Source organism: Bombus vancouverensis, chromosome 13 (genome assembly GCF_051014615.1).
Source record: "Bombus vancouverensis nearcticus chromosome 13, iyBomVanc1_principal, whole genome shotgun sequence".
Lineage (NCBI taxonomy): Eukaryota > Metazoa > Arthropoda > Insecta > Hymenoptera > Apidae > Bombus > Bombus vancouverensis.
In genome coordinates, this window is record NC_134923.1 from 11,358,835 (window position 1) to 11,386,658 (window position 27,824).

The window sequence follows — 27,824 nt, forward strand, 5'->3', positions numbered from 1 at the left end:
ACGTGCGTCGCGCCCTCTTCTGACTGCAGGATGCAAGCTCTATTACTCTGTCACCCTTTCTGTTGTCTGCCGCCAGAAGTGATCAGCTAGAACCAATATCCAGAATAGAGAACGAGCATTATACACATGTATGTATGTACCTATATACATAGTATCAGATAGCATATACTGTATACATATATGTATATAGTATTGTTGTGTCTAGCGAGTTAAACACTCGACTCTCCACGTGTTTTATGGTTATGTACATTTGAGAATAGTATTGCTACCATTCATTAATTATTATTTATTAATTATAGAGAGCGTTAGTGTCATAGCTATGCCAAAAAAGAGACACGATAATTTAAGTGGGTGGAAACCACTGAAATTGGAAGGTTCTATACTTGCTGGTAATGTTGAAGATTTGATTGGCATTGAGGAACTAACTGATTATAAATTAACAAAAGAAAATAACAAGACAAAGATTTTAATCCACAATGTGGAAACTAGTAGCGAAGAAGTTAAGGTAAATTATAAATTATATTTTCCAATAATATTGCCATTTTAAACTAATATGATAATACTTATTATCATTAAGAGCGAAACTTTGGTATATTTCTGTATTTTATTATTTATTCTCTAGGTATCACCAAAGCGTAAACATTCCCATGTATGGGTAGAAAATGACATAGTTGCTAATGAACCATTATTAAAAAAAGCTAAGAAGACAAAATCTCCAGAAAAGAAGTTAGAAGGAAGAAATGCTAAAAAGATACCAAAATGTCTGTCTTCAAAAAATGGTTTAGATATTGGTCCTAATAATAACAATCAATTTTCTAATGATTGCAATAAGGATAAAAATGATGTATATGACATTGATGCCCAACGATGGTATATGTTAGGTGTACCCACTCCTGTAATAAAGGCATTAAAAGACCAACAATTTCATGAACCAACTCCTATTCAAGCATTAACTTTGCCACCAGCAATATTGGGACATAGAGATATAGTAGGTGCAGCTGAAACAGGCAGTGGAAAAACATTGGCATTTGGAATTCCAATTATAAATGGTATTTTGGAATTAAAAAATAAGCAATCCCAACAATCAGACATGGAATTCGGGAAAGAAATAACTGGAATTACTAAGAACAAAGGCTGGATTTGTTCTGAAAATAAAATGGTGGAAAATGATAATAGCTCATCTGAATCTGATTGTGAAGAACATATTGAAGGTCTTAATAAAAATGGTATAGGTTGTGTACGTGTAATTAATAATGTAAAAATGAGCAAAACACAGAATTATACGAAGCCATTGTATGCATTAATATTGACACCAACTCGTGAATTAGCTATTCAAATTAAGGATCACCTAACTAAAGCAGTCAAATATACAGACATTAAAGTAACTGTTTTGATAAGTACTATTAATTAGTAAGTCTTGAGAATTGTTTAAATACTCATTATACTAAGTACTGATATTATTTAGGTAGCTGTAGTATTAGGAGGAATGGCTGCAGTTAAACAAGAAAGAATATTAAGTAAAGGACCTGAGATTGTAATTGCAACACCTGGTAGATTATGGGAATTGATACAACAAGGTAATCCACATCTTAGTAAAGTGGATTCCATTAAGTAAGTTTTTTCCTCTTTATTAAATAGCTTCATAATTATCTGCAATGTTATGAAAATAATGTTACTTTATACATATTATGCAATATAAAATAGGTATTTGGCTATTGACGAAACAGATAGAATGTTAGAGAAGGGACATTTCCAAGAATTGCAGCAACTATTGGAAAAAATAAATATGAATGAAAAAAAAATGGAAGAAAGGCAAACATTTGTATTTTCTGCTACATTAACTATGGTGCATGATATACCAGAGTATTTGGAAAAGAAAAAAAGGAAGCATACTAAAAGCAAGATAAAAAAGCTTACACCTGCTCAAAAATTACAAAAGATTATGGAACTAGTAGGAATAAAGAATCCAAAAATTATTGATGTTACAAAAAAATCAGGTTGCAAACTTTTTTGTTATGTATTTGAAAGATAATGAATTTAGCATAATATAACTAAAATTATTCATCAGGTACCGCAACTAATTTGACAGAATGTAGAATAGCATGTACAATAGATCATAAAGATTACTATCTTTATTACTTCCTAAAAAGATACACTGGTAGAACATTGGTATTCTGTAATAGTATTGGTTGTGTAAAACGCTTAGCTACTCTTTTAGGGATACTTGATTGTAAACCTTTACCATTGCACGCAAGTATGCAGCAAAGACAGCGATTAAAAAATTTAGAAAGGTAAATTTTCTTTAATACACATACAACTTCGAGATACATAATAAGGAATTAGATTTCAGGCTGATGAAAATGGATTGTTAATAGCTACTGATGTAGCTGCAAGAGGTTTGGATATTCCAAATGTTGAGCATGTAATACATTATCAAGTTCCTAGAACAAGTGAGGTATGTGTCAATGGATATAAAGTAAATTAGCGTTAGTTAAACGCAACATTACGGCGTAATATAGATAAAATAATCGCTTGCATCACATTATAATATATCTGATTAAAATACAAGTTTTTCTCTTAATTTTGTACTTGTAATTATTATTTAGAGTTATGTACACAGAAGTGGAAGAACAGCAAGAGCACAAAAAGATGGTATAACAGTTCTTATGATGGAACCATCTGAAAAGGAATATTATAGCAAATTGTGTAAAACACTTGGTCGTAGTAAGTGAATAAACTAAACAATGATATACTGTTTGATAATTTGCACTTTTAATATGAATACAATCTTTTTATATCTAGCGGAAGATTTACCTATGTTTCCTGTAGTAGATAGATTGCTAATTGCAACTAAAGAGAGAGTTGAGATTGCCCGAGAAATTGATAAGTTGGAATTAAAATGTCGTAGAGATAATTCAAAAAAAGGTTGGTTACGTAAAGCAGTTGAAGAAATGGATTTGGTTTTAGAGGAGGACGAAGAGTAAGATATAATTTAGTTAAAAGCATCAATAATGATTGTTACTATATGTTTTATTCTATGACAAAAACGATCTTATTTCTCAGAAATTTAGCAGCAGAAATGGAAGAAACGGCATCCCTAAAGTATCAGTTAAAAAAAAAGAAGCATCAATTGGCATCGCTTATGTCGAAAATGCTATTTCCAAAAGGATTTTCTGGAAAGTATCCTGATGTTAATATTGAGTATAAATTAAATGATGACAATCAGAAAGCCATTGATGTAATGAAAAAGGTTATAGAAGAAATTCCAAAGAAGAAGAAAGAAAGAAATAAAAAGCCTCATATAAAAAGAAGTTCTTTTAAAACCAAGATTCTAAGAAAAAAAAATAGAAATAAAGTATAATACGAATTATTTTATTAAAATAAAAGGGAATGAATTGTAAATAAAGATGTCATACACTTTTCTCATATATTTGTTTTATTTTGTACATCTTATCTTTCTTGCAGTAAAACAAATTTTAAGAAAAATTGGTCAGGTATTTTTTTGTACATATTACATCGTTCCGATTAATTTCTTTTCTTCTTAGAAAAAAATTGAGCTTTTTATTCTTAAAATTTTATTCGTTTTCGTTACTAGTGTTAGTACGTATGGCAAACATATGTACCTGCAATTATTACGATTTTTTGAATATTACATATTATTTCGTAGTGCTTTTTGTATAATATGATACAGTTTCAATTTCTAATGGTACGTTGATTAAAATAATCAACGGGTTCTCGATCATCAAACACAGCCGGTTAGCTTATAACAGTAAAATTCTTCATTTTCAGAATATCGTGTTGTAAATAACTTCGTCTTCCGTGCTGATAATCGAATCAATTTGATTGTTCGTTACCATAGAGTTTGCGTATCTACTGTCATCGCCAATCTTGTTTGGCAGAGCTGTGGACGAATCACGACCTTTAACAATAATTTTGATCCTAGCCATCACATGACTTCCGGGACACTTCTCGACCTGCGCAGCCGCATTCTCGCAAATTTCTGCATAAATGTCATCAGCTTTGGTCCTGGTTAACTTGGGAAGGGATGGCACTGGTGTAAGACTATCTCTAACACGAGAATAATTGGGCTGTAATTCAACATTTGCCGGCATTTCTAAAACACTGGTGGACGCTGATCTTTGTACAGGTTGCTTGGAAGAGTTCGAATGACTCGGATGGGAGGTAGTTTCTGGCTCCAAACTGGAGTAACGCTCTTGACACCTCATCGCAATTTCTGGTTTCACTGCAAACGTAAACGAAGCCGATTTTTTTGCGGGATTTCTGCTACGACCACCTTGGGCGAATTTTGAAATTCGATCTAGAAATCCATTCCGACAATTTTGTCTAGTTTGACTTTTCTCCCTAACGGTGCTCTTCTTTAACTGTTCCAGTCCGTCTTTCAAGCTTTGTAGAATTGGCTTCGTTTCCGGTTTCGGCTTGATTTTCTTCAAATGCATCTCTTTAAGATTTTCACCGACTGGATGCAGTTTCAGAGGTGCCACTCTTGGTTCCGTTGCACGATCTCCGACAGCCCGGCTAAAGTGGAAGAACAGGTTAAGCCACATAGAATATATATTTACAAATGTTTTGCATCCTTTGAATATCGCGGTAATACGGGACGTTGTACGGTATATTATTTTCTAACAGTGATTGCATATATTGTATTTTGACCTATCAGTACATGTACGTGCGCATATTGTACATGAAATCGATCTTTGCTTGATACATCGATCTAGAAACAATCGACTTATAAAAAATTGATATTGCAATCTATGAATAAAATAAAATATGAAGTTAATTACATTATAATAAAGAAATTCATTAAGCAGGTGTGCATTAATAATAGTCCATAATTAATATTCTGCTTGAGTCTTTGGCCAATCGATTAAATTGCAAACAACTAGGTTTAAACAACGGAAATAGTAATATCATAAATCAAATTGTGCGTACATGACACATTTATATTCTGCGTTAACATGTATTTATTCTTTGAATAATTCAAATAATTTTATATCTGATTAATTAATAATGAGAATGCGCTTAATTTTTCGTGCATCTTATTGTTAGCAGTTTGAAAAAATAATATACCATAAACCTGCATAGTATAAATAATCGATAATCAATGTAAAATTAATTTACCTGCAGGCAGATAATAATCGTTGCATTTTCGGCGATGCCAAAAGTCTAGCTTCTGACGGATAACCTAGTCGAGCTCTTCTTACTCTTGGCGCTCCATTTCCGGTTACAACTAATTCAAGCATTTCAGGATTGTGAACTGGTCTTTCCGGTACGATGCATCCTAAAACAATTGGCCCTCGAGTCGAACTCTCCAGTTGCATTAAACCACCATATTCCCTTGGCAATGGTACAGGTAGTGGACCGGCTATCAAACGGACCTGAAAATGGCAAAATTTTTAAATATGCAATTCAGTAACAAGCGGCAATAGTAAGACGAATTTAATTTTAATATCATTATTAATTCATTGGTCTGTATATTAATATTAATGGTATTATTTGTGTTATAGTACTTACTCGCTGATTATTTATATACTTCAAGCATTATATTTTTAATAAGTTTACAAATTTCTGTAAATATTCAAATATACAAGATCTCGTAATAGATACGGGGGACAAAACACTATCAAAGGAAAGCAACGATAGAAAGAAACATGAATGGAAGAAAACAATGGAATAAACTTACCCTGAGAGGCAATGGTCTTCTTGCAAGGTGATGCACTTTGTATAATACTGCATCGCTTCCGGTATCGATACTTCCATTCTGACATATAGCATAAAATTCGCCTCTTGCTGATAAGGGAGCAAATACTTCCCGACCGTGTGGATCCAAACACTGAGCGTACTGATCCTTTTCGGAAGAGCTGCCGGAAATTCCGAAGGAAACCGTACTACATTTCCTTGTGTCTTGAAAAACAGCTATTAATCGTAGAATTTCCCCAGCTCTGATCGTGGTTTTTGTGTAATGAGCTCTTAAATTGCCATTTTCTGCAAATAAATAAAGAACTTTTAATTACAAAGTTTTTGGTGCTTAAGAAATTACAGAGACGAAATTGAGATACAAGAGAAGTATAAAATCATTAATTTAATGCGAATAAAAGAAAATATGGAAATGTAAGTGCAAAATAAAACTATAAAAATAATAAAAGAAATCATTTTTACGATGGTTAGTGTTCGATATGATTTTATATACATAAATCTTGCAAACAATTTTTTAAAAGTAATTAATTATTAACAAGTTAATAATCATATTAATCGTCAATTATTAATTTGTTCATTATTTTTCTATTAATCACAATACGTGTCAACTTTTGAAATATAAAACAATCTCCTCTACAGTGCTCTTTTGATTGCACAAAATTTTTGTTGATAGAGATTATTAATAACAATATGTATAATTAAATAATATATAATAATAACCATAGTAATGTGATTCAATGTAATCTACGAGTAATAATGATTAATCTTAGTGTATATAATATGTATATACATGTCAGTATTATCATAAAAAGCAATAGTTCATAAAAATAAGCATATAGATAATACATATTTCTATATTATATCGTAAAATATAGCTTTAGTTCATACTAAAAAATATTGTATTTAATTATACATATGTACATCTTTTATTCATCAGTGAATTTTATATATTTAATTAAATTAAAGTAGTGAACGAATATTTCTTTTCTAATACATTCATCTTGCATATCCACCTCTTAAATGTATTTACTTTTTTTTGTATGAAATATGGTGTGTTTACTGCTGAATTCGTCGATTCAAACGTGCTCGACTTGCCGCCGTGTTGACATCCCCACCACTACGGAACATGTAAGACGAAGTTGCCGCGCGGAGCGATATTCGGATGTCAATGATTGTAGTGTTAAGACGTATCAATTGATTTCGCGTGATTTATTATGTGTATTATTCCCATTTACATATTCTGCTATTTTGCCGTCTTCCTATGATACTTCAGGTTTGTCTAATTAACGCACGTTCATTTATTAATATTATTGAATATTATTACAATATGAAATAACCTCTTACGCCTTCTTTTTTCAGACGTGAGCAAGACCATCGTCCCTCTTTCCTAATCCAGTGGAGTTTTTTCAAAGACCACCAAAGTGAGTTCATTATCTCAATAAATAATTGAAATCGGCGATATACATGAAAGATTATTGAATTTGTCCTGAGAAGTACTCTCAGAGGTACTAACGTTAAGAATATTTTTGACCTACCTATTAATTTTCGATGACAATACAATTTCTTGTTTAATAGAAAATATGATATAGTACCTCTTAGAATTAATGTCGACAATTTTAAGTGTATGACAAAGACAGAGACTTTAATGCTCACGCGGTATGCCTCTTATATCACTGTTTTGCGTATTTCCGTCGTTACACACACACACACACGCACGCACGCACGCACGCACGCACGCACGCACGCATACACACACACACATACACACACACACACACACACACACACACACACACACACACACACATATGTATTCTATTTATCGCATTTAACTTTCTGCTACCGTTTGGAACGTATAATTTGCGCATTCCCCATATTTCTCTTTTTACCAGATCAGGGTACGAACATTGATATTTATATGCATTTAGGTCAAGAACGTTGCTGCTTGTCATTACGATATTACATTCATGTGTGTCATTATTTCTCTTTTTTTTTCTCTCCTTTCTCTGTGTTTTGTTTTCTTTGCCTTCTCTGCCACTTTTTTGTACGCTATTGATTCACTTTACTCTCTTCGTTCGCGTTTAACTTCTTTCTTTTTATACTAAGATTATCTCCTATTTTCTTCTCCATTTACGCTACATTTTATATCCTGTTAGACTGAATTTTTTACTCTTTTGTCATAAATATTTAATAGACCTTCTTACGTTTTCAACGTATTGTTATTTAACACTCTTATCGCCATTTTCTTCGTTTCTTCCATTTTCATTTTCGTACTCTCGCTTCACATGCTTAATTACATTTCCAAAGAGATACTAATGAACGGATACGAACGCGACATTCCAAGTAGTTAATTTATACAATTAACGAGTTATCTCAAAGAATGATGCGTATGTGTAATAGAAGAACGAATTTAGAGTTTAGTACGTATTTTATATTCACAATATTTTCACTTACCCATTTTCGAGTGGGTCAGAATATATGCCCTTAAAGGTGCAGCCAAAAGAAACGCTGGTACCCCTGCTCGTACTAAGGAATCGACTCTTCTGTAGACTCTTGCACTACCCGTTGTATTGTTGCCAGATATCACAGAAAACCATCCTGAAATTGAAGAGAATGAAAGTTCATTTTTGTACGTGTTTGTATAATTGTGAAAATAATAAATCTTACGTTCGTTGTCTTTCGACAAAACTATCTTATACTGAATCATATTCGTTTGAAAAAAACTGAAAATTGCAAAGAGAATTGCAAGGGGAATGTCGTCAGACCGTATACTTCCTATGATAATATTTCAGGGGAGAGGTTTGTGTAGAAGCATTAGGCGTGTAGGATAATACTTTCTACGATTGAATGCAAATTTCACTGCTCAATTGCTTCGAGAGTAATGATATTCAGACACGGGAACGACCATTGATGATTGTTCGTAATGTGCCAATGTAATTTATTAATAAGAGAACTGACATTTACGTTTCATTATTCTTGGATATTTTTTCCATACGCTTGCAGATTAATTCTTCTATGTCTTATAAAGATACCAAACTTTGATATTTTCCTTTGCATTTCACTTTAATATTCAGATCGCTTAAATCGTAGCTCTTCTATCGTCACTATAAAAAATGTTTCGAGGTTGAGTGGCAGAACTTTTTTCCTTGGAAAAATTTCTTAAATATATCGTTCACCAGGCTGCATTATGAATAATGGATGATGCAGCGGGTAGCAATAATGTCAGTAATGAAATAGTAGACTAAATTAGTTTCTACAAAGTAGAGGAATCATCCTAGTTTGTAACATATATTTTACATAAAATTATCGAGTCAAAGTAACTGCAAATTGTGAACGAATATTCAAATAATTATGGATAGAAACTAGGAGTATTGGTAAAAATGACACGAGAAAATTAGAAATTGTACACAACATTTATACAAAATCATAGGTACGTTTATTTTATCTATTCAATGGAACAAAGTATTTAGAGAGGGTTTATTTCTTTTAAAGTTAGGTGATTTTTTTCGATATTCGTTTTTTTTCGTATAACAGTTAGATGAAACAGTAATGTGCGAAACGTAGAGAATCAGCATTTACTTACATGCGCGATAAAAGCTTTATCCAAGATTTATGAAGATTATGCTAATGAAATGAGGCAATCTGGCTCGGTGATGCAGCTTAAATTACGAGCGTATAATTTCAAGCACAAAGAGAATGTTGAAGTAAATATGAATGTAAATAATATTCGATTAAAGTTGATATAACTACGACTAGTGGATAAATGGAAACGTAACAAACTAAAGAAACAATAATATTTTATTGATAATGGCAGAGTTTGCAAAATGTATATCCATAACGACACGATAACTATCGATTTTGTAAACAACGTTGAATGTACTATTTCCTCGGTTTTAATTATATTTCTTATTAGACAAATTTTCTTCGTTCTCTCTGCATCGTACAATTGCTCCAATTTTTACAATGAAAAGCATTGGCAAAATAAGATAGTCACGCTCCATTTGAATAGATTTGCAAGTATACGTATAACGATGATTGCAAGTAGAAGCAAAGTAGCTGATCGAACAAGCTTAATTCGCGGAGTTACACGAGTCGAACGTTTTCCATCTACTTTTACGGGCAAGTATGTATTACATACTGGCGGGACACAAAGTGTCTGGCAAAAATTGAGTTTTCACGTTATGTTTAGCGGTGGTCGGTACGTTGTTGCCTGCTTGGGCTGATATATTCGCGCAGCTGATCCGGCCCATAAATCAGCCAGGGCATTTTCAGATATCGCCCTGGACGAACAGATTTACGTTCAGGTTTGGCGCGCGTAAAAACGGCCGGCCGTATTAGCAGTCGTTTCGTACGAGTACTCAATTACCCTGCCTCTTACAAAGTCGTGCGTGGACAGTATAAGTTACGGGACACTAAACAAAATATCTTGCAGCTCACCGTTTCGTGACGTTAACGGGCTTTGTTTCGCAGTATATTACGTGCAAGTAATTCGCGCGTTATATCGGTCGAACGAAAGGACGCCATCGCCATGGAGGCACTGAATTATATTACACCCTCATGCGCGCGAGCACGCTCTTCTTGGGTTCGCGATAGCGCGTGAACGTGTACCAGACGAGGATTTCTACTACCCTGTCGCTGTATACCGAACTGTGCACGGGTATAAAACGGCTCCGGTGTACTGTACGATGGGTAAGGAGAAACGTGAGAAGAAATACAACAAGACGCTTTTAAATTATAGTTAACCGCGTTGGTGAATACGGTGTGTGGCCTCGTATCATCCGCTAACCGATATGCGTTATGCATATAAAATTATCTCGCGTCGTTATTACAGCCGCTGCGAATTACGCCGGCGATTCGGGTAATTATGATACAGTTTAACCGAACCTAAAATGTTGCCAGAGAGATCGCTGTCTTTTGATTTCTGCCGGCGTTCAACTTGGGGGAAAGGAATCGATGCGCGCGCGCGCTTCTGCTGGGCAATTAGCGAATGCCTCGCGTAATTTCCAATGGAACACGCCGGAAACCGTTCGGTTTTCTTCTAGCTATAATTGGTCGCATTCCTTGGTGCTGCACTTACGAGAGCCGCCGACCACGGAATGTGACAGATTATTGCGTTTTCTTTTCATTTATTCTTTGGGACAATACACTTTTTTCTACCTTTTTTTTCTATTACGAACTGACGTGCTAAAGTTTAACGCGTTCGAATAGTTGGAACGTTAGTTTTAAGTTAACCCTCGTCGCATTTGCATAGAAAGGCATTTTGAATAGAGGGACGACATCCTTCAAAGCTCGTGAAAGACAAATAGATTTTTAGTCTGCTTTGTGATCGTCGTAATAGAATCCTTTGTTCTTAAAACGGACGTAGAGATACGTATTTAACAAACGGTTACCCAGATCGATGGGTATACACGTTCTATTTAAGTGATTTCAATTGTGGAAGTATTTAATATTGCGTATAATATTGGCTTTCGTAATGCGCTCGCAATTGACGTTTATAGCTTGTAAAGTAAGACCGCGGAAACCAATAATTAGCAAGGATATGGCATACAATCAGACTTATGGATGTACATATTTATACATAGTGTTAATTATCTTTGTGGAAATACATAATATTTTATAGTATCTATAAAAGTAGATATCCACACATATATGCAACGATCGTTTGGACAGGGGAGCGCAGTAACGGAACGCAAAACAATTTTATTCCTAAAGTAATAAACATTTTTCCCCGTTTACTCGATGCATCGTCGAAGTAACTTGGGTTTGCGTGTTTCTTCACCGCGTTTCTTCCTTGTTGGGCAGGATTGTTTTCCTGTGACTGTGACTCGATTGCGACCGTTCCTTCTCTTCAAGCCTTTTACCTGATGCTGAGCACCGTTCGTTTTGTTTCTCGTTTCGATTTGTCCCCTTGGCTGATCTAGGAATCGACCGCAACGATCCGACAAAGAAACGAAATATCGACTGCCCTTCCTGGTATTGCCGCGGTCCACGGCATTATCCGTGTTTTGCCTCGTTTTCTCCGTCTTGGCGCAAGATCGAAGTTGCCGTTATGTCATTCGTAACGGGCTTCCATGCTACGTCTTCGGGAACTGGTGCTCGCGCGACGTTAGCTACGTTCGAATCGGTGGGTGTGCGCAACTTACGTACGATTTACAGGCAAACGGCAATTTTACGCTTTCCGCGTTTCGTATTTTCCATTTCGTTTTGTGGATCGTAAGTAACACGCGTAATACACCGTTCCAGTATCGTTGTTAATTTACGAACTTCTACGGGGAGTAACGTACTCCGCTTCGATGGAGGAATTACGTGGAACCGTGCGCCATTCGGCCTGTAAAATAAAATTACGACCCTCTAAATTCTAACGAGAGTTCCGTGGCGTCGTTCGTTCGGAATCACGTTGACGCGAACCTTTGACTCGTTATGGGGTTACGTTGTAAATTAAATCGTTTTACTCCGTTTACTTCGTCTTACGTACGTTATATCAATCACGGAATCAAAAATTCTCTGCCAATTTTTACCAAAATTGAAATATTTCCAATCGTCGAGGTATCGTTCGATATCAACGCCAGAGAGCGGAGATATCTTCCTTTGATTCAGGTCGCAATAATATCATCGAGTAGAAGGTATCTCAGCATCCCCTTATCCAAGCCTACTTAGAAACGTAGGTTACCTGTTGGAGTCCCCGGTGGAGGCGGGGAAAAAGCTGGCCTAGAGACTTGAAATAAATCGGGGATTCGCGTTCCGTCGTGTTCGCGGTCGGTGGTCTTCCGAAGAAGGACGAAAGGATGTAGCCATTTAGTAGGAAGGAAATACACGGCGGCGTGTTTCGGTTTGGCGGCAAAAAGCGTTCGAAAGTTGGACGACGATAGAATAGACGCGCGCCCCGCGGCGGTAATAGCAGCGATCCGCAGCAACGGGGACACGGTAGCCGAGTGGTCGGCTGATCGAAGGTCGGCTGGTTCTTTTGGTCGTCGCTAATTGATTTAAGAATGCCGCTACGATGCGAATGCACGCATGCTGCGCGTCGAATCCGGCCTTTAAGGACCGTGTGCTCGCGAGTGAGCGCACCAGCGCAGCGTAGCGCGCCACTGCACTGCCTTCGTCCGCTGATCGTTCGTCCTGGAATGCCACCACGGCTATCCCAGACGACCCTAGCCACGGGGAGATCTGAATCTTTGGCCCATCTTCTTCTTCCTTCTTTCTTCCCTTGTAATTGTTGTGCAGTTTGTTTTTGATACGGCTACGCGAACACGAAGAACGCATTTGGACAATGGGGTCCTTTTCGGAATCGCAGACACGCGCTGCGAGTCGAGACTGTTTATCGAGGTAAATGAATTCAAGGATAAAGGTCTTTTTCGATATTGGCGATAGTTCGGGTGGAAGCGCGACTATTCGCCCTGCTGACTAATTAATTTCTTCTGTAGAGGAAATATTCTCTAGGTAAAATAGGTCGAAGGAAATTTCAACGGATAGAAATCGAACGTGATCGTTCTCGAGTGTGCACAGTCAGCACGGAATAATACTAAACTCGGGAGTGTTCACTCCGGAAAAGAAACATTGCAAACGCGTACTTCTCGTAATCAACGGAGAATTGCACAAGCGAGCTTCCTCCACTTTCCATTTCCACGCCCGCATCCGACATAGTTAACGCGACTCGGCTGTTTGTGTTGCATTCAGATTACAATCGAAGAGATCGTCGTATCCGTTGGAAAAATCCAATGGAAAGCCAACTCGAACGAGGGAAAAGAGGAGTCGCACGAACCCGGTAGCAGTTGCTTTCGTTCGCATCGACTTCCTTGACTTCTTAATTATGCTACGCTATCACGCGGTTACGCAATTAATGATGTAATTACATAGCTTTTCGATTAATTATTCAAGGAGAATAATGTTCCCTCTGAGAAAGCACTCGGAACAGCCGTGTCAAAGTCATTGTCAGCGTAGTCCACGATAATGCTTCGCTTTTTGTTCGGTGATTCCGCATTCATTAATCGGGCAGATCGTTTCCGGAAATGTTATATACAAAGCTGTTTATACGGCTGTTAAACTGTTTCGAATGTTTGGAAGATCGCGTGGATAAGTAGCGACGATTTGACGTCTACGAAGATCGATAGCGTCGGTCAAAGTAAAAGTTAGTACGAAATTTTTAATGGCCAGTAATAATAAGTGACGCGAATACATACATATGTATGTTTTAATTGCTGAATAATTCGATGATTGGTGATAAAGTAATGTAAGTATGATTTTTAAGGAGTAAACGAATAGTTTTATAACGCGTAACACGATTCACTCTCGTTTCTGTGATAAATTAAAAACATTACACGAAAGATCATAAGTCTAACTGACTCACTTTGTCCACATTTTTATTGCACGTTCGCTCGAGTAATCAGAAGTGACACATTAGCGGTCCACGCGTGGTACGAGGCGATGCATTGCAAAACAGTGCGCATTGCAGAACCATTTACAGCACGTGTCGAGGTTCAACTTTCAAAACGCGGGTGTTGAATAAAGCTATGTGTCGTGCAACCTCCCCTTTTCTAGGAACTGGACTGAAGTAGCGAATGGACTGGAGAATAGCGAAGGAACCATGCTTAAGGTTGTTACCCCTCGAGGAACCAGATGTTCGCGTGATCCAGGTGCGCCTACAAGGTCCACGTCACATTGTAACGCTCTTCAGGAATTAATTCTGACTGGGATTTTTCCTCGGCTCGTGAAAGGAGCCCTCCCTTTTCAATGAAATCGACCATGATCCACGCGATTCCGGATGCTATCTTCTCTTTGGGATCGGATACTTTTAAACGTCTCGGCATGCCCATGCACTGGAATGCTTTCACGTCGAGTTTGCCTTTGGTTCTAACGATTAGCGTCGCTCCCTTTTTGCGATATTCGGCCTCGAGATATCCGTTTATCGGGAGAAGCTCGTAGAAATTGTCGAGGCAACGTTGTTCAAACACGTTGATTGTATTTGCAACTGTTCGTCCTGTAAATGTTTGGCTCAAAGTTTTATATCTCTAAATTCAATTTTGCCTCAGAGAAAATAAATTACCGTATAAGCTACGTTAGTTTTAGAAAGACTGAGGTTAATACGTACGTATTGTCGCGTTTAAGAAAATTGTCCATTTGAAACTTCAAAAACGTTTTCAAACTTAAATAGGGAGAAAATAAAGATTTATTTACGAGCAACTCGATACCAATGCGGTGGAATCGAAACATCCTGCAATTAAAACCCATATCATCGTCGTTAATCATCAATGCACCGTAAGATCTATATTTCTTGGTGCACAGTACCGTAAGATTCGTACTACTTCATGATACGTAAGATGCGCCGTAAAATCGATACATCTTGATACGTTACGTGTCTTCCTGATTTCATAATGTTACCGATTTTTCGTAATTTCACGATATTCAACCGGATCCTCGTGATATTTCATATTTGCCGTGCTTACCTTTCAACGCCTGTCATTTACTTCTTGTCAAAGGACCATCGTGTTTCGCCAGAATGCCGGTTGTAATTCGAAATAGTTTCTTCGAAACCATTTCTACATCTCCGTCGCTGATAGATTTCCAGAGAACGTTAAGCCTCTTTTACGCCAGCGACAGTGATCGTTGCACGCTCTTACCGTTAGGGAATAACGTTGCACAACAATATTATCGCAGTTCTTTTGTCCTTAAGCATTTCCTAGTAGTATCTTAAAACAAATAACGATATAGGCCGGAAGAAATCGATCCAAGATACGTAAATTTTACTATCGTCATTGTAAATAACTTGGCTCGTCATGGTCGAATATTTTCTCCGACGGTTGGAAAAAAATCGATCGGCGATGCAACAACATATACTGGTTTATATACTACACGTAGTTTACGCATTAATCACGGCAGAAAGTGCTTAAACCAGTGAATAAGCCTGAGATGATAATTACACACATATGGGAAGGTGGCGCGACTAAACGTCTTTTACATGGGGCAAACGAGTTAGTACTTCCTCATCGAATAACTTTTTAATTATGTGGGATCTCGATTACGCTTTCACACGCAATTTCGTGAAACGATTGTAAAACATCGACGATGATAATTATTTCGATCGACCGATAATGTTACTCGTTATTTCAAGGTACGGAACACTATGTATTTCGCAATGTTATGGTCAGTGAGCAACGATCTCTTGTCGGCGTGAACATGGCATTACGAGCCTTTCAAAATAAAAGCTATTTTTCCACGAATAAGAAATAAGTCGATAATTTCAGCAGGAAATATGCAATTGTAATGGCAGTAACATTGTGATCGTTCCAATGATTAGAGAAGGGAATGATATACACGAACAATGATTCGATCCTAGCAACCTTTATTCGTTCGAAGCTTACCTTTTCTAGATTCTACCTTTTCAAAGAAATTGGACGGTTCACCGTAGACAGACGAATCGAAAGAAAGAGAATGGTTCCTTGCTCCCTCATCGTCGTCCATTTCTGTGGGTTCGCGAAATCCATATACGGCTATGTCTAGGATATAATGACTGTTATTTAAAAATCGAGGGAATAGCTATCGTCGAAGCCACGATCGGTAAAATAACTTTGCTCGTATAGAACGATGTTTAGAAAACTTACGAGAGACTGTAATAACGTATTGGATATTTTTCTGGCCATGGCTTTGTTCTAACCTGTGCAACGGCTTCGATAAATGCACGTAGCCGACAAGATATTCGAGCTTTGATATTCAGAAATATGAAACATGTTTTTCCAAGATCGCTCTGTGTTATAGAAGCATCTACGACAAACTGCAAAATAACAAATAAATTTACGTTTTGATTAGCGCAGTAAATTCCTTTATCGAAGCGAACTTTTTGATAAATATAATGATCATTGACCGATCAAGCCACGATTATGCTATGGGAAGGAATGAATAATTCGTATAATTCCTATAATTATAATTCTTTTCTTCAAAAAGTTGTAAAATATTATTGGAATACCGTCTTAATGAATATTTCGTTTAGAATTATCACGTATCCGGTGAGTTCTACAAGCAGTTTGTAAACTATTTTCTCGTGTTGTTCCTATCCGGTTTTCTATTCCAAGATAAGTAACGGAGAATTCATTTCTAATCAGCTAACTTGTGCTCGCTTTTCGATTCTCGATTGTGTTGAATGGCTAGGCCCATTGTAGTAGAGAAAACTAGCTTGATTTGCAGTCAAGCGAACAAAGCCGTAGAGCGTAGACCTTGCAGTGGACAGGTTAAATTGGCGTGACTTGTGGTCGCAGAACTCTTCCCTTCGCGCTTTAGCCTGTTTCGAAGGTCTGCCTTTCGACAAAGGTTCAAATACAAATTTTTCCACGTCTGACCGCACGGTTCTGGAAGATCTGCTACTTTCGCAAACAACCAGAACTAGAAAGACACGCGTTTTACGCCCGTGAAACGGTACAACAAAGTAACTTGATCCTTATCTTCGGCTTACAGTTTCATTTGTATCACGTTCAGTTACCTTTCTCTAGGCTATTCAACGTGACATTTATTCGGAAATAAGATAGTTTTTCTTTTTTAAATATACGCACGAGGCCAGAATTCCCACAATGAGGAAAGATCAAGCTGAGAGCATGTGATCTCGGTTCGTTAACCTGTGTGTTACTAGTATCATTTATCGATAAATATGTAAATACATATAATAAATGTGTAAATAACGTGTATCGTTAAAACCGAACGTCGATCAATGGCTTATCAATTTAAAGTTTCCCCCTTTTCATATTTTAACGTATAAATATTATATTGTACCGCTCCTTTATACGACAAAAACTTAGATTACTTCCTTTAATATCTTGATCAAGCGAGTATTCGAGTCTCGATAAGCATCTGCTATGTTAATGATAAAAGAGAAGGATTATAACGACAAATTATCGCTGGACCATTTTAGTTTCGCTTTTTTCCTACTTAAAATCGACGTAATTTCCGCAACTGTTGAATTACTAAAGTTGATTACTTTCAATGAAAAGAATATCAAATTTTATACTCCCCTTCGATTCATCCTTTGACCGAACATGTTCCGAAAAACGAGTTTCGATTTATGTAAGAAGCTTCTGCTGCGCCACTTTTTATGCATTTTATCTACACTTCTCGATTAACGAAGGTAGAACAGATAGCCGTAACGAGATATACGCCTTTAGGCGTTTCATTTTTTTCGAGTTACTCTGGTTAGAATTAACTTGTAATTAAGGGTAGCGGTTAAATGCGATAATGGCTTATGATTATCGTACCCCTTCTCGTGCATGTTTTCAAAATGCTTACAGTCCACTTCTCATGCACGTTGTTCGCGTATGAATTTAAGCGGACGTATCAAAGTAAGTAAGAGATTGCCGAGAAAGAGTAGACCTGTGCCACTTTTCCATTAAACCTTTCAAATAATATCGAGTATCTTATGCGATGGGAATGTACGATTCGGTAGGTTTTTAATTCCTTATATAATCCTAGATTCGTGGATCAAGCATGTGGGAAAACGTGTATTGTTCGGGCGAAACGATCGTAAGACGTTTGAGAAAATGTTAGCGCAGGAACAAACGAGAATGGAGGAGACTCGCAACGACCTTCCGTAATCATATTTAATTCGCCAGAAATTTCCAGGCCAGGGGTCATTCGAAAGTCCCATTGTTGTAGTTTATTGAACCTGTTGCTGTATCACTTATAATGTTCGCAAATGGAGCACATTTGCGAAGCGGTTTATTAATCAAAACGTTAAATCAACGTGACTCGAGGCTACGGAATTCTTAGAGACGGCGTGTATTAAGCGGCGGTATGAAGAATTTAAGGCACATGTTATTCTTCTTTAACTAAAAATACCGATGCAACTTTTTCCGTTGTATTTCAATTTTGCTTTCCGCTTGTACATGGAATCTGTTGAAAGATCCGTATAGGAACAGGTTGTCCAACGGATCGTTATTCTTACCATCCACATGGTTTCCCCATATCCGTGGAATGTAAATTTCATGACAGGAGCGCGGCCGATGATTTTCGATGTTGCAAAAAGCGTGGAGCACGAAGGGGAGTTAAAGCATTCTTGGTGGAGAAGCATTTGAGCAGCGTCGCGAGCACAAGGGGGGAAAAAATGGAAGGAGCCGAAGGTCTCCTGATGAGAGGGACGAGGCCGTCGACCCCGGTGCAGAGCTGGAGGTTTACACGCCTAATAAATTACTGTAAACTGGAGCCTGGAGTCGTAGCCGAGGGTTTGCACGAATAGTAGTTAAGTGAGCCGGTGATTTGTGCGATATCGTCCATCGTCGCTATCAGCCCCTGGAATCGGATGCACGGTTGAATCTTCCCTAGTAATTTTATCCCGGTTGAAGGTTCAAGTTCCCTCGACGTAGATTCCATTTCCCCCTTACTACCGATTCCGAAGCGAGGATCGAGGCAACGGTCGTCTATAGTCTATGGAATCTATGGGACGGAGGCTTCGTTCGATAGTCGAGGAGAGGGGAGGGGTAGGGTTGGAATTGCCTCGGTGCATCGATGCATTGTCGTTTTTCTCATCCGCTGAAATTAAAATCGATACACCGTTCGTCCTTGTTGATCGGCGTGGAGCTTCGAGACCGCGCGCGCCATTACAATTTCATAAGCAGCTTCCACGGGTAGAGAGGCAGCACCGGTGTACCAGGATATTCCTACTCTCATCGGAGTTTGATGCACCCTCCCGGACTTGAGATACGTTCCGGAGACCGCGACGCCCCTTTTTGTCCGTCTCAAATGTCTTCATTTCGTTCCCCTGGTTACGCCGCGTGTCCATAGGAAAAACCTAGAAAAAATCCTCGCCGCTTTTTGCACGCTGTCGTAAGCTGATTACGATGATTTATGGTGAACGCGAAGCATGCTTTCGGTGCAGGCTTCGTAGTGGATTATTTCTTGCATCCAATCCCCAACTTTTTCCCTCCCTGTTGCTTTCTCGTCAGCACTTTGCGGTCTATATTGGACGGCCAGCTGGACGTTTCGTAATTCTTTTATTTTTGCAGGAAAATTTGGACAAGCTTTCATCATATTGCGACATATTTTATCGACGACAAACATATATCGGTAAAAAGCGTAGAAAGGACATTTTTTTTTTTTATAACGAACACCCTTCTGAAATGTTTTCTGCGACATCGACTAAAATATCGAGACGATCATGATCGTAATTACAATTAGAATGAAATCGATGTCATTGAAGACAATAGACATAAAGATAAAGTTGCGTTTCTTTTAGACATTATCGGGAAGGCTAATGATAATTTACAAGTGTTCTATAAAATGAATCAATGCGGCGAATAAAATCGTATTAATGATAGGAGCTTTATAAAGTTGCAGTAAAATTTGAAGACTCAATTATTTTCACTTCCTTTAATTGGACATGATTGGTGTTTATACGCGTTTTACAAATGGTAGTATGCAAAAAGCTTGTATATTGACTTCTAATTATTTTACGAGTCATCTCATTCTACTGTCATAAACTACTTTTCAGGTTTTATCTTGGCTACATTCTCCGTCGTTTTATGACACAACGCGCAAAATAATAAACTTTCTTCACAACCATATTCCTAATTAGCAGCCATTCGTTTCTTATGAACGGCCTCTGTTATTTTACTAGCATCGTTAGATAAAAGTTGTAACGCATTTAAGATTCAGCTTACGCTCGTTTTTTTCAACTTGCTCGCGAATGAAAGTAAAATAGATCCTATAAAGAAAGTATAAAATAGGGAATAGGACGAAGCTAATTTTAATAATTGGCCAATGAACGCTAACGCGAATCCTCTTTTTACGCGTTTTTCCATTATTCAATTTTCTTCTCCTATAATCTACCTTTAACGGGTAAATCAAATTTCATTCAATTTGCATTTTACCGTAAACGAGTAAAGCGACGTACGATATATATCGTAAAAGACACGGTATAGATATAACATTTTTTTTTTTAATAAGAAAGCGATTTTAAGATCGAGCGATACATTAGCGTACGTTATCGGTATTTTAACTTTCGATTACGATTTTGGATCGAACGTAGTCCGAGTTCTTCGACTAGGAACTTATTAAATATGTGACATCGTTTAAATGGATCTCTTCCTGATGTACGTTAAATATTTAGCTGAAAGAAACAACTCGTACAACTGGTTTATTTAACTAATATCGCAAACAAGACGAAAAACTTGTTCAAAAAGATCCCGCAGCAGCAATGAGACTAACTGAAATACACGTTCTAATATAACGACACCCTAGTGTATCATTAAGCGTGAGGAATTACTACCTTCAAACGCATCGTTAAATAGCACGTGAATAGTATTTACATAATGGTATTTTTATAACGTTTAACCTAACTATATACTATAATAATTTATAATCTGATAGCTACCTAGCTAATAATGGAAAAAAGTTCAACATAAATTGCAAACCGCGTGGGCTGTCAGTCGAGTCGCCCAGTGAGTCAGTTTTCCCTAAGAGTTTCATTCTACTGTACTTTCTACGGTTGTGGCATTCGACCTTCTATATTTCATCATTTTCCAGCGTCATTTCGCCATTCTTTCATCAGGAATGGGATTCTCTTAAAACAAGATCAATAGATTCGTCAGGGTTTACGTTCCACTTTAAACTGATTAAGGCAGAATGAGAAAATTTCTCCGGAGTACTCGACTGTAATAATCAAACTATCCTGTTCGGTAAGGATCGTTACCGAGCAACCTTGACGTGGAAAAATCGATTCGTACCGTTTCAGTAACAAGGTTTCGAAGGATCGTCCGAGCGAATAACGCATAACTGACTGTAAATACTGTAATTCGATTCGATTGCCGTAGCAGCGTGTACCGATCGTGCATTTCATGCACGTGCGTTGGACAAATGGGATTAGTCGGGTGACGAAAGTGTCCGCTCGGAACGGAACCGATCGTGCCGCTTGAAATTCCACGATGACGCAGAAGGAAAAGTGGTGGCCGGTGGAACAGTTAGCCGGGACCGCGAGCACAGCTCTGTTCGCCATGGCACCTGAGAATTTCTTGCTGCACGCGAATCACAAAGAGTCTTTGCTGGCTGATTGACCTGACGCGAGATCGATTCGCCTAATGAAGCCACCTGGTTAGACCGAAACGCGATTCCGATTCTCCCATTTAAAGAGATCCGTCTTCTTCAGTTCTCTATGGAGAGAAATCAATTTCGTCGAGGAATTTCAATATATCGTAAATTAATATAAACGTTCTCTTCGATTAAATTCGATAAAAATACTTAGCTAATGCTAACCGCAGGAATTATCCGGATTTTCTTTTTATAGAATATCGATAAAGAAATATTTGTTTCTTTATTTTTTTTTTTAAGTAAATGGTTCGTACTTTCCATTTGATAAACCATTCGGTCACATAATGTCACGACATCGCAATACTATGAACTGCATCGTGTACAGTACCCTGTTAAATGATCGAAGAAGGACGAATGGAAGCATGGTTGTCACGTGGGCATAGGTCGAGTTTTTATCATGCTCACGGGGCTCATCGTGAATTGTGCCGCACTTATAGCGAATTCGTAGGCGTTAAATAATGTTTCCTTAGTCAATTTATTGTTAGTGCCGGTTCGATATAACCTGCGCTGGCCAGCACGAACCGCATATTTACGATCGGACGGTAAAGCTCGCTTAGGCGTGTGCGTTGCGCTATTTGTTACGATAAATTGGAGCAGACCAATTTGTCTCGAACTCTCGGTTCCACGGAATGATCATCCTTATTGTCGACGATAACGATCCTTCGTTGAAATAATTTACCGTATCGGTATAGAAGTCCCGAGACAATATGGAAGAGCGTTTTTCCTCTCGTGGCACCCGTCTAGAGCGATAATTTATCGTTTTTAAGAAAATGTATTACGTCTATGTATTACGTCTACAGCGTATCTCGTACGTGTACGTTGAAATTTTCATGGTCGTCAGAAGGTTAGGCAACGTGATTCGGTTCTGTATTAAAATTCTGTAAGCGTCTACTATTCTAATCAACGATTAAGTTCGATAATATCACGTAACAATTATGCTGTATAATAAATCGCAATTACTTTATGCGAAATGCGATATATTATTCAGTGTAATATACAAATTCCAATCCGTCAGATCGAACTAGATTTTAGATCTCAGCGTTCGGTTCATAATACGAGATGAATGTTTCAAATTGTGCTCTTCCATCGTCTCATTAGTGAACGACGTTTTATGTTTCTGGTTATACACATGCATCAACGTTTACTCCAGATGGGAAGGTCAGTGTAGAGCCAAGCGTAATTTCTCGATTATGTTTTAAAGAACTGGAAACAGTGATTCATTGACGGATCGTTGGAAACGTGGGCCGAACACGGTCGGCGTCAATAGTAAAAGTGTGGCAATCGGCGTAGCAATTTTCCCCGATGAATCAACGATCTCCGCACGCGACGCACATACATAAAAACGAAATTCGTAGCTGGTTTCTTCGACGCCTGACGTCACCGTCGTTGCAACCTCCTTTCGTCGCGGCCAGCAATCGACAGGTTAATCCGTTAGGCGTCGCTTCAATAACTCTGTCGTGTTGCAACTATCGAGTAACAAGGCAGGTATGCTAACCACCATGCCCACTGCCCACTCGTGACGTTTTCATTAGATCGTCCGAAGAGGTCGAGGACGGATAATCGCTTTCGACTGAGGTTAAAATAGTCTTGAAATCGTTTGGACGTACGCGTACATGATTATTCCAATAAACGCGTTATCTCGACATTTTTGTAAAAATGTTTTTATTTACAGGCGAATGTAGAAAATAAGAGAGATATATTATTTATGGTACGACCCGATAAATATACTTGCAACTCTACGCGCGATTAAAGCAACAAGGAAAAAGAAACAGCAGGGTAAAGAATCGATTTATTTCACGATCATTTTTTTTTTTTTTTTTTTTTTGAGAAACCCGACGTCGTTACGGGGACAGTGGTTGGAAGAAGCAACCACCCTGATCTTAAACTTTGCTTGCTTTATTCTTATCGGTTGAAACTAATAGGTTCGCGTTACTCCGGTTTATTACCTCGTAATTTCCGTTGCAAATGTCAGAAAACCAATATGGAGAAGGCTCGGGGGAAGAAATGTACCTTGTAGAGGTCGAGACCATGGTCGTGATCGTGGTCGTGGTCTCTGTGCCCGTTTTGCAAACTTATTGCTACAAAGTGGTTTACGATTGAAAAGGAGGAGAGGACAAGTTCTGGTACTTCTGATAGCGAGCAACCGGGTTCTCGCCGCGAAGCATTAGCGACCTCTTTCAAACGTTGTCGACGCATTCGCGGAGCATACAGTATAACCTGTTTCAGTGATCTAAGCTGGTTATCACAACCGTTCCCGTTTGCTTTACCGGGCATAATTTACGTTTTCCTGAAAATGTCTACCGGATACCGGGCCCATTAAGAGCTAACCGCTGGCTGCCGACGATTATGGTTCACTATCAATTATAACCAACCCTGATGTCTTCTTTCATTTTTATCCTTCCATCCTTCCTTTCTTTCCTTTTCTCTAATAGTTTCTTCTTTTTTCCGATCGTTTACCATTGAACAGGTTTCATGAGCTCTGACTCATTGCCCGGGTGAAAAATCGGAAAGGAGAGTGGCGTTGATTTTACATTGTTAAACGATGAATAGGAAGTTAGCGAAACTGATATCGCGTCGAATCTTACGAACGAAATAGAGATTCATGAAAAATACGTGACGTACGATAGGAGAAATAAAAGGGTATAGATGTAATCCCGAGCTTCTATACTTTATTAGTTTCATTTCGAGTTTAGAGTATGCAAGATGTTGATTATATATTATGCAAACATAAATGACAGTAATTGCGTTCAATAAAGAAAAGAAAAAAATAACTAAGAGCAATCAAACCTCTTGCGAAAGAAACCGACGCAACGTTCAAACGAATCTCCTCGAGTCTAATTACGAGGGAGTGTGCAGTATGCTCGTTAGGCATCCTAAACAGGTAAAGGAGGTCAAAGACGATCGACTTTGTCTATGGAATCGATTAAATTAAAAACGATACGTGATGAAATCGCAATTGCACTAACGCGTATAGGTGTCTCTTCTACGAAATCAAGGATATTCGTGTGATATCACGAAGAAGATACGTACTCTACCTGGATCTAATTCATACGTATATATATAATGCGTATTATTATGAAATACGAACGTAAAACTTACCCGGGTATCCCTCTGGAATGACTATTTCCGGTCCTACTTTAACGTCGTGCCGATAACGATGGATCAATAGGGTTGCACTAACCCGAAGCGATCTCTGTTGCTGTTTGTACAGCAACACTGGCCTGCCGCCGGTACCTTCGAGCCTGACCACTCTCGGTAACGAGAATCGATCAAGGAACTCTCGAAGGGGCATGTAGCCGCCGCTCGAACCGGAACTACCCTCGGCCGTCGCTTCCCTCGAACTAGGCAGGGACTTTGGCAGCGAAGGTACCTCCTCGCTGGACATCGTGGAAAACTCACCGTTCGACGACATTGTTCCGCACTATATATTATTTTTTCACTGATCTCGTTTAACTCGATCGCAGACACTACGTTCCGTTCGTTCTTCGCCAATCGGTGACACGATTCTGCATCGTTACAACATGGACAGAGTTAGGAATTTCACGAGAGATTCGCGTATCGGTAACGAAGAAAGTCTTTGAGACGTTTCTTTAGAACTTTCCAGAGCGGCACGTCATCGAATCGTAGTCGTGAAAGAACGAATCCCGCGTTAACTTTTCGCAGCATTTTTATCCCCGCGTCATCTGGTCGGTACCAGAACGTCGACGGAAACTGGCTGTCGATCGGCAACAGGTTCAGCAGGCACTTTCCTCGGTTATGTCACTTGGATCTGGACGTCACTGTCACTTTCCACTTCAACGTTGCGGAGAAGCTAGCGGATAATTATTTCCACGATCGACGATAAACAGACGACGGATCGTGAACGGGCGGGGCAAGATTTCAGAATCGATCTCGATCAAGCTGAAAGCCGATCGTTGCAGTCATCGAGCGCGACCGAGAATTCATTCACTGGACACTAACTGTTACCGCAAGCAACAGCACGCAGTGAGATTAACGATCACGGTTCGATGGTCGTTGTTGCAAAACTCGGGGATAATTCGTTTAATCCTTCGCGTTACCGATCCTTTGACTCAGCACCGTGTAAATTCTCTTCTCGAATGCCTTCGTGTCCTTCGCGAATGACCCATCTTCGACATCGCACTGCTCACCAAGGTTGACGATCCCTTCCTTTTCAACGACGACGACAATCGCTAGGAAAAAACGTTGCGTCATTCTTCCAAACAGCTGATGATTCGTTCGATCGATCGTGGATCGATTTCACGATTTCCTTGAAAGCTCACTGATCACAGGAAACGCCATTCGCTCTGCAGAATTGGCATTCCTTCGCTTCGAAAATTCCATTTACTAATCGCGAAACGTTGATACAAATCAACCGATCGATCGACCGACGTGTCAACCGCTGTCCACTCTTTCCGGCTACGTTGGAGCAATCGCATCTCCTGTGGCTCGATTCCCGTCGCGTTTACGATTTAATGGAACTTCTCACGTGCCTCGGAACATGTATTTTAGTTTTATCGCCTCGCAGCCTCCGCGATCCTCACCCTCGGATTCCTCTATCACCGAGGCTGAACTACCGCATCCTGGTAGCCTTTAGGTGAATCTATCGTCGAAGGAAGATGGCAAGAAAGCAGCTTGATAAAGTCTCAAAATTCAAATCTCCATCGAATACTTGGAGCAGAACGTTTCAAGGAGCACGTGCAAACTTTCCTTCTCCGTTCGATTCACAACGATCGGCAAAGATTCACTCTGCTTTTCTCCGATTTTATTTCTTTTTGAAAAAGTTTCTCGCATCCTAAGGACGAAAGAAGAATCATGGAGGATGTCGCGAGCGCGAAATTCGTTGGACGCTTTTCACGGTGGGACGAGGCGACGTTGCCCAAGCCTCGGAAGAAGAAGAACCGATCGAACCGGCGGACGCGAAGTCACTGACGCCCGGCGTGACTGAGGCCCAGCGTAAGAGGCCCACTGACACTAACACGCTCGCAACTGGTTGTATCGTACGATTCGTCGTACCGCCTCTACTACACGCAGCACTGTCAGTGGCCGTACTACCAGCAGCGCTTTGCGAACTTCGCTCTAAGTCCTCTCGGTGGAAGTGCAGGTTAACAGAATACATGGCTATACCATAGGCTCACGGACGCTATACCACGAACGCTATACCACGGCCAACCTACGAAGGATCTGGGCTTATTCAATAGGGGTCCTCTATTGTATCGAAGCTGAACTGTTGCGCTCCGACAGAAGCGAACCGCCCCTTAATAGTTTCTCTAGAAACGTAATCGGCCGTAGTAAGTGGAGTTGCTGCGTGTATGCGTCTCCGTGTACGAGTATCAATAGTTTGACAGGGTACGAGCAAGACGATGATATTCGTTACTAGCGAATCACCGTAGCGGAATCGATCCGGATTACTTCGTGTGCTGGTACCGATCGCCGATGCGAGGTTCGATGTGCTTCACCAAGCGGTTTGATTTCCAGTTGAAATCGATGGTTTTATTAACGTTGCGTGGGGTCTGTCAAGACGACTACCAGTAGAGAAGTGGATTAGGCGTAATTTGTTTTTTCTTCTTTCACGTTTCTATGCGCGTAACGTACTGGTTGACTGGTACCGTTAGCATAAGAGCGTTCCTCTGATTTCTATTGATATTTTCCTGGATACGTTAGACGCGTTACATAAGTACTTATCTAGAGATTCCATGCTAAATTTGCGCCACATATATCTTACACAAGGTTTTAACGGTAATGTAATTTGGTTACGTAAAACTTACACGATATTTATAATATCTATAATAAGTTAATCATTTACAAATATTTGTAGCTTCCGATCTTTTTAACGTTGATCGATAACGATCGGTTTTAAATACGTAATCGCAGCAACGATATGGAATTGTATTTGAACAAGCGACGAGAAATTAACGTTCTGAAGTAGAGTAACTTTCTGGCTACGTTCTAATCAGCTGTATCGTACATATATGATTTTTCATCGTTCGAGAAATATTCGCACTTTGATCTATTTTAATATTGGAATCTCAGGCTCGTTGCAACTGTGATGT

The 27,824-nt window shown here is 38.8% G+C and overlaps 2 protein-coding genes and 1 long non-coding RNA gene across 4 annotated transcripts in view; 2 read left to right on the plus strand and 1 right to left on the minus strand.

Moving 5' to 3' along the window:
• The first annotated feature begins 18 nt into the window (after positions 1 to 18).
• LOC117160474 (ATP-dependent RNA helicase DDX24) lies at positions 19 to 3,422 on the plus strand. 2 transcript variants are annotated; one of them, XM_033341209.2, is made up of 10 exons: positions 19 to 128; positions 300 to 505; positions 623 to 1,381; positions 1,466 to 1,611; positions 1,705 to 1,997; positions 2,069 to 2,291; positions 2,344 to 2,455; positions 2,607 to 2,724; positions 2,803 to 2,980; positions 3,064 to 3,422. In XM_033341209.2, exons 2-10 carry the CDS (start codon positions 320 to 322, stop codon positions 3,359 to 3,361), a joined length of 2,313 nt encoding a protein of 770 aa, XP_033197100.1. In that variant the 5' UTR covers positions 19 to 128; positions 300 to 319; the 3' UTR covers positions 3,362 to 3,422. The 2 variants fall into 2 exon arrangements, with proteins under 2 accessions (XP_033197100.1, XP_076479881.1); XM_076623766.1 differs by having other exon boundaries at positions 41 to 132.
• On the minus strand, positions 3,423 to 27,498 carry LOC117160481 (uncharacterized). Its single transcript, XM_033341244.2, has 5 exons — positions 24,874 to 27,498; positions 8,170 to 8,313; positions 5,702 to 6,003; positions 5,140 to 5,396; positions 3,423 to 4,536 (listed from the first exon to the last, which is right to left on the minus strand). Exons 1-5 carry the CDS (start codon positions 25,184 to 25,186, stop codon positions 3,786 to 3,788), a joined length of 1,767 nt encoding a protein of 588 aa, XP_033197135.1. The 5' UTR covers positions 25,187 to 27,498; the 3' UTR covers positions 3,423 to 3,785.
• The window catches only part of LOC143303503 (uncharacterized), a 206,404-nt gene continuing 185,448 nt past the window's right edge, over positions 6,869 to 27,824 (plus strand). Inside the window, exons 1-2 of the long non-coding RNA XR_013059892.1 lie at positions 6,869 to 6,988; positions 7,075 to 7,136. This is a non-coding gene — a long non-coding RNA (uncharacterized LOC143303503). The remainder of the gene's footprint in view (positions 6,989 to 7,074; positions 7,137 to 27,824) is intronic.

What these genes read in the sequence shown, in the direction of transcription:
- LOC117160474 (XM_033341209.2), top strand. Translation starts at nt 320, where the DNA reads ATGCCAAAAAAGAGACACGATAATTTAAGTGGGTGGAAACCACTGAAA. An exon ending in CTAGTAGCGAAGAAGTTAAG is followed by an intron (nt 506 to 622) that starts GTAAATTATAAA and finishes TTTATTCTCTAG; the next exon opens with GTATCACCAAAGCGTAAACA. An exon ending in GTGTAAAACACTTGGTCGTA is followed by an intron (nt 2,725 to 2,802) that starts GTAAGTGAATAA and finishes TTTTATATCTAG; the next exon opens with CGGAAGATTTACCTATGTTT.
- LOC117160481 (XM_033341244.2), bottom strand. Translation starts at nt 25,186, where the DNA reads ATGTCGTCGAACGGTGAGTTTTCCACGATGTCCAGCGAGGAGGTACCT. An exon ending in CATTCCAGAGGGATACCCGG is followed by an intron (nt 8,314 to 24,873) that starts GTAAGTTTTACG and finishes CTTCAATTTCAG; the next exon opens with GATGGTTTTCTGTGATATCT. An exon ending in TCTGACCCACTCGAAAATGG is followed by an intron (nt 6,004 to 8,169) that starts GTAAGTGAAAAT and finishes ATTTATTTGCAG; the next exon opens with AAAATGGCAATTTAAGAGCT.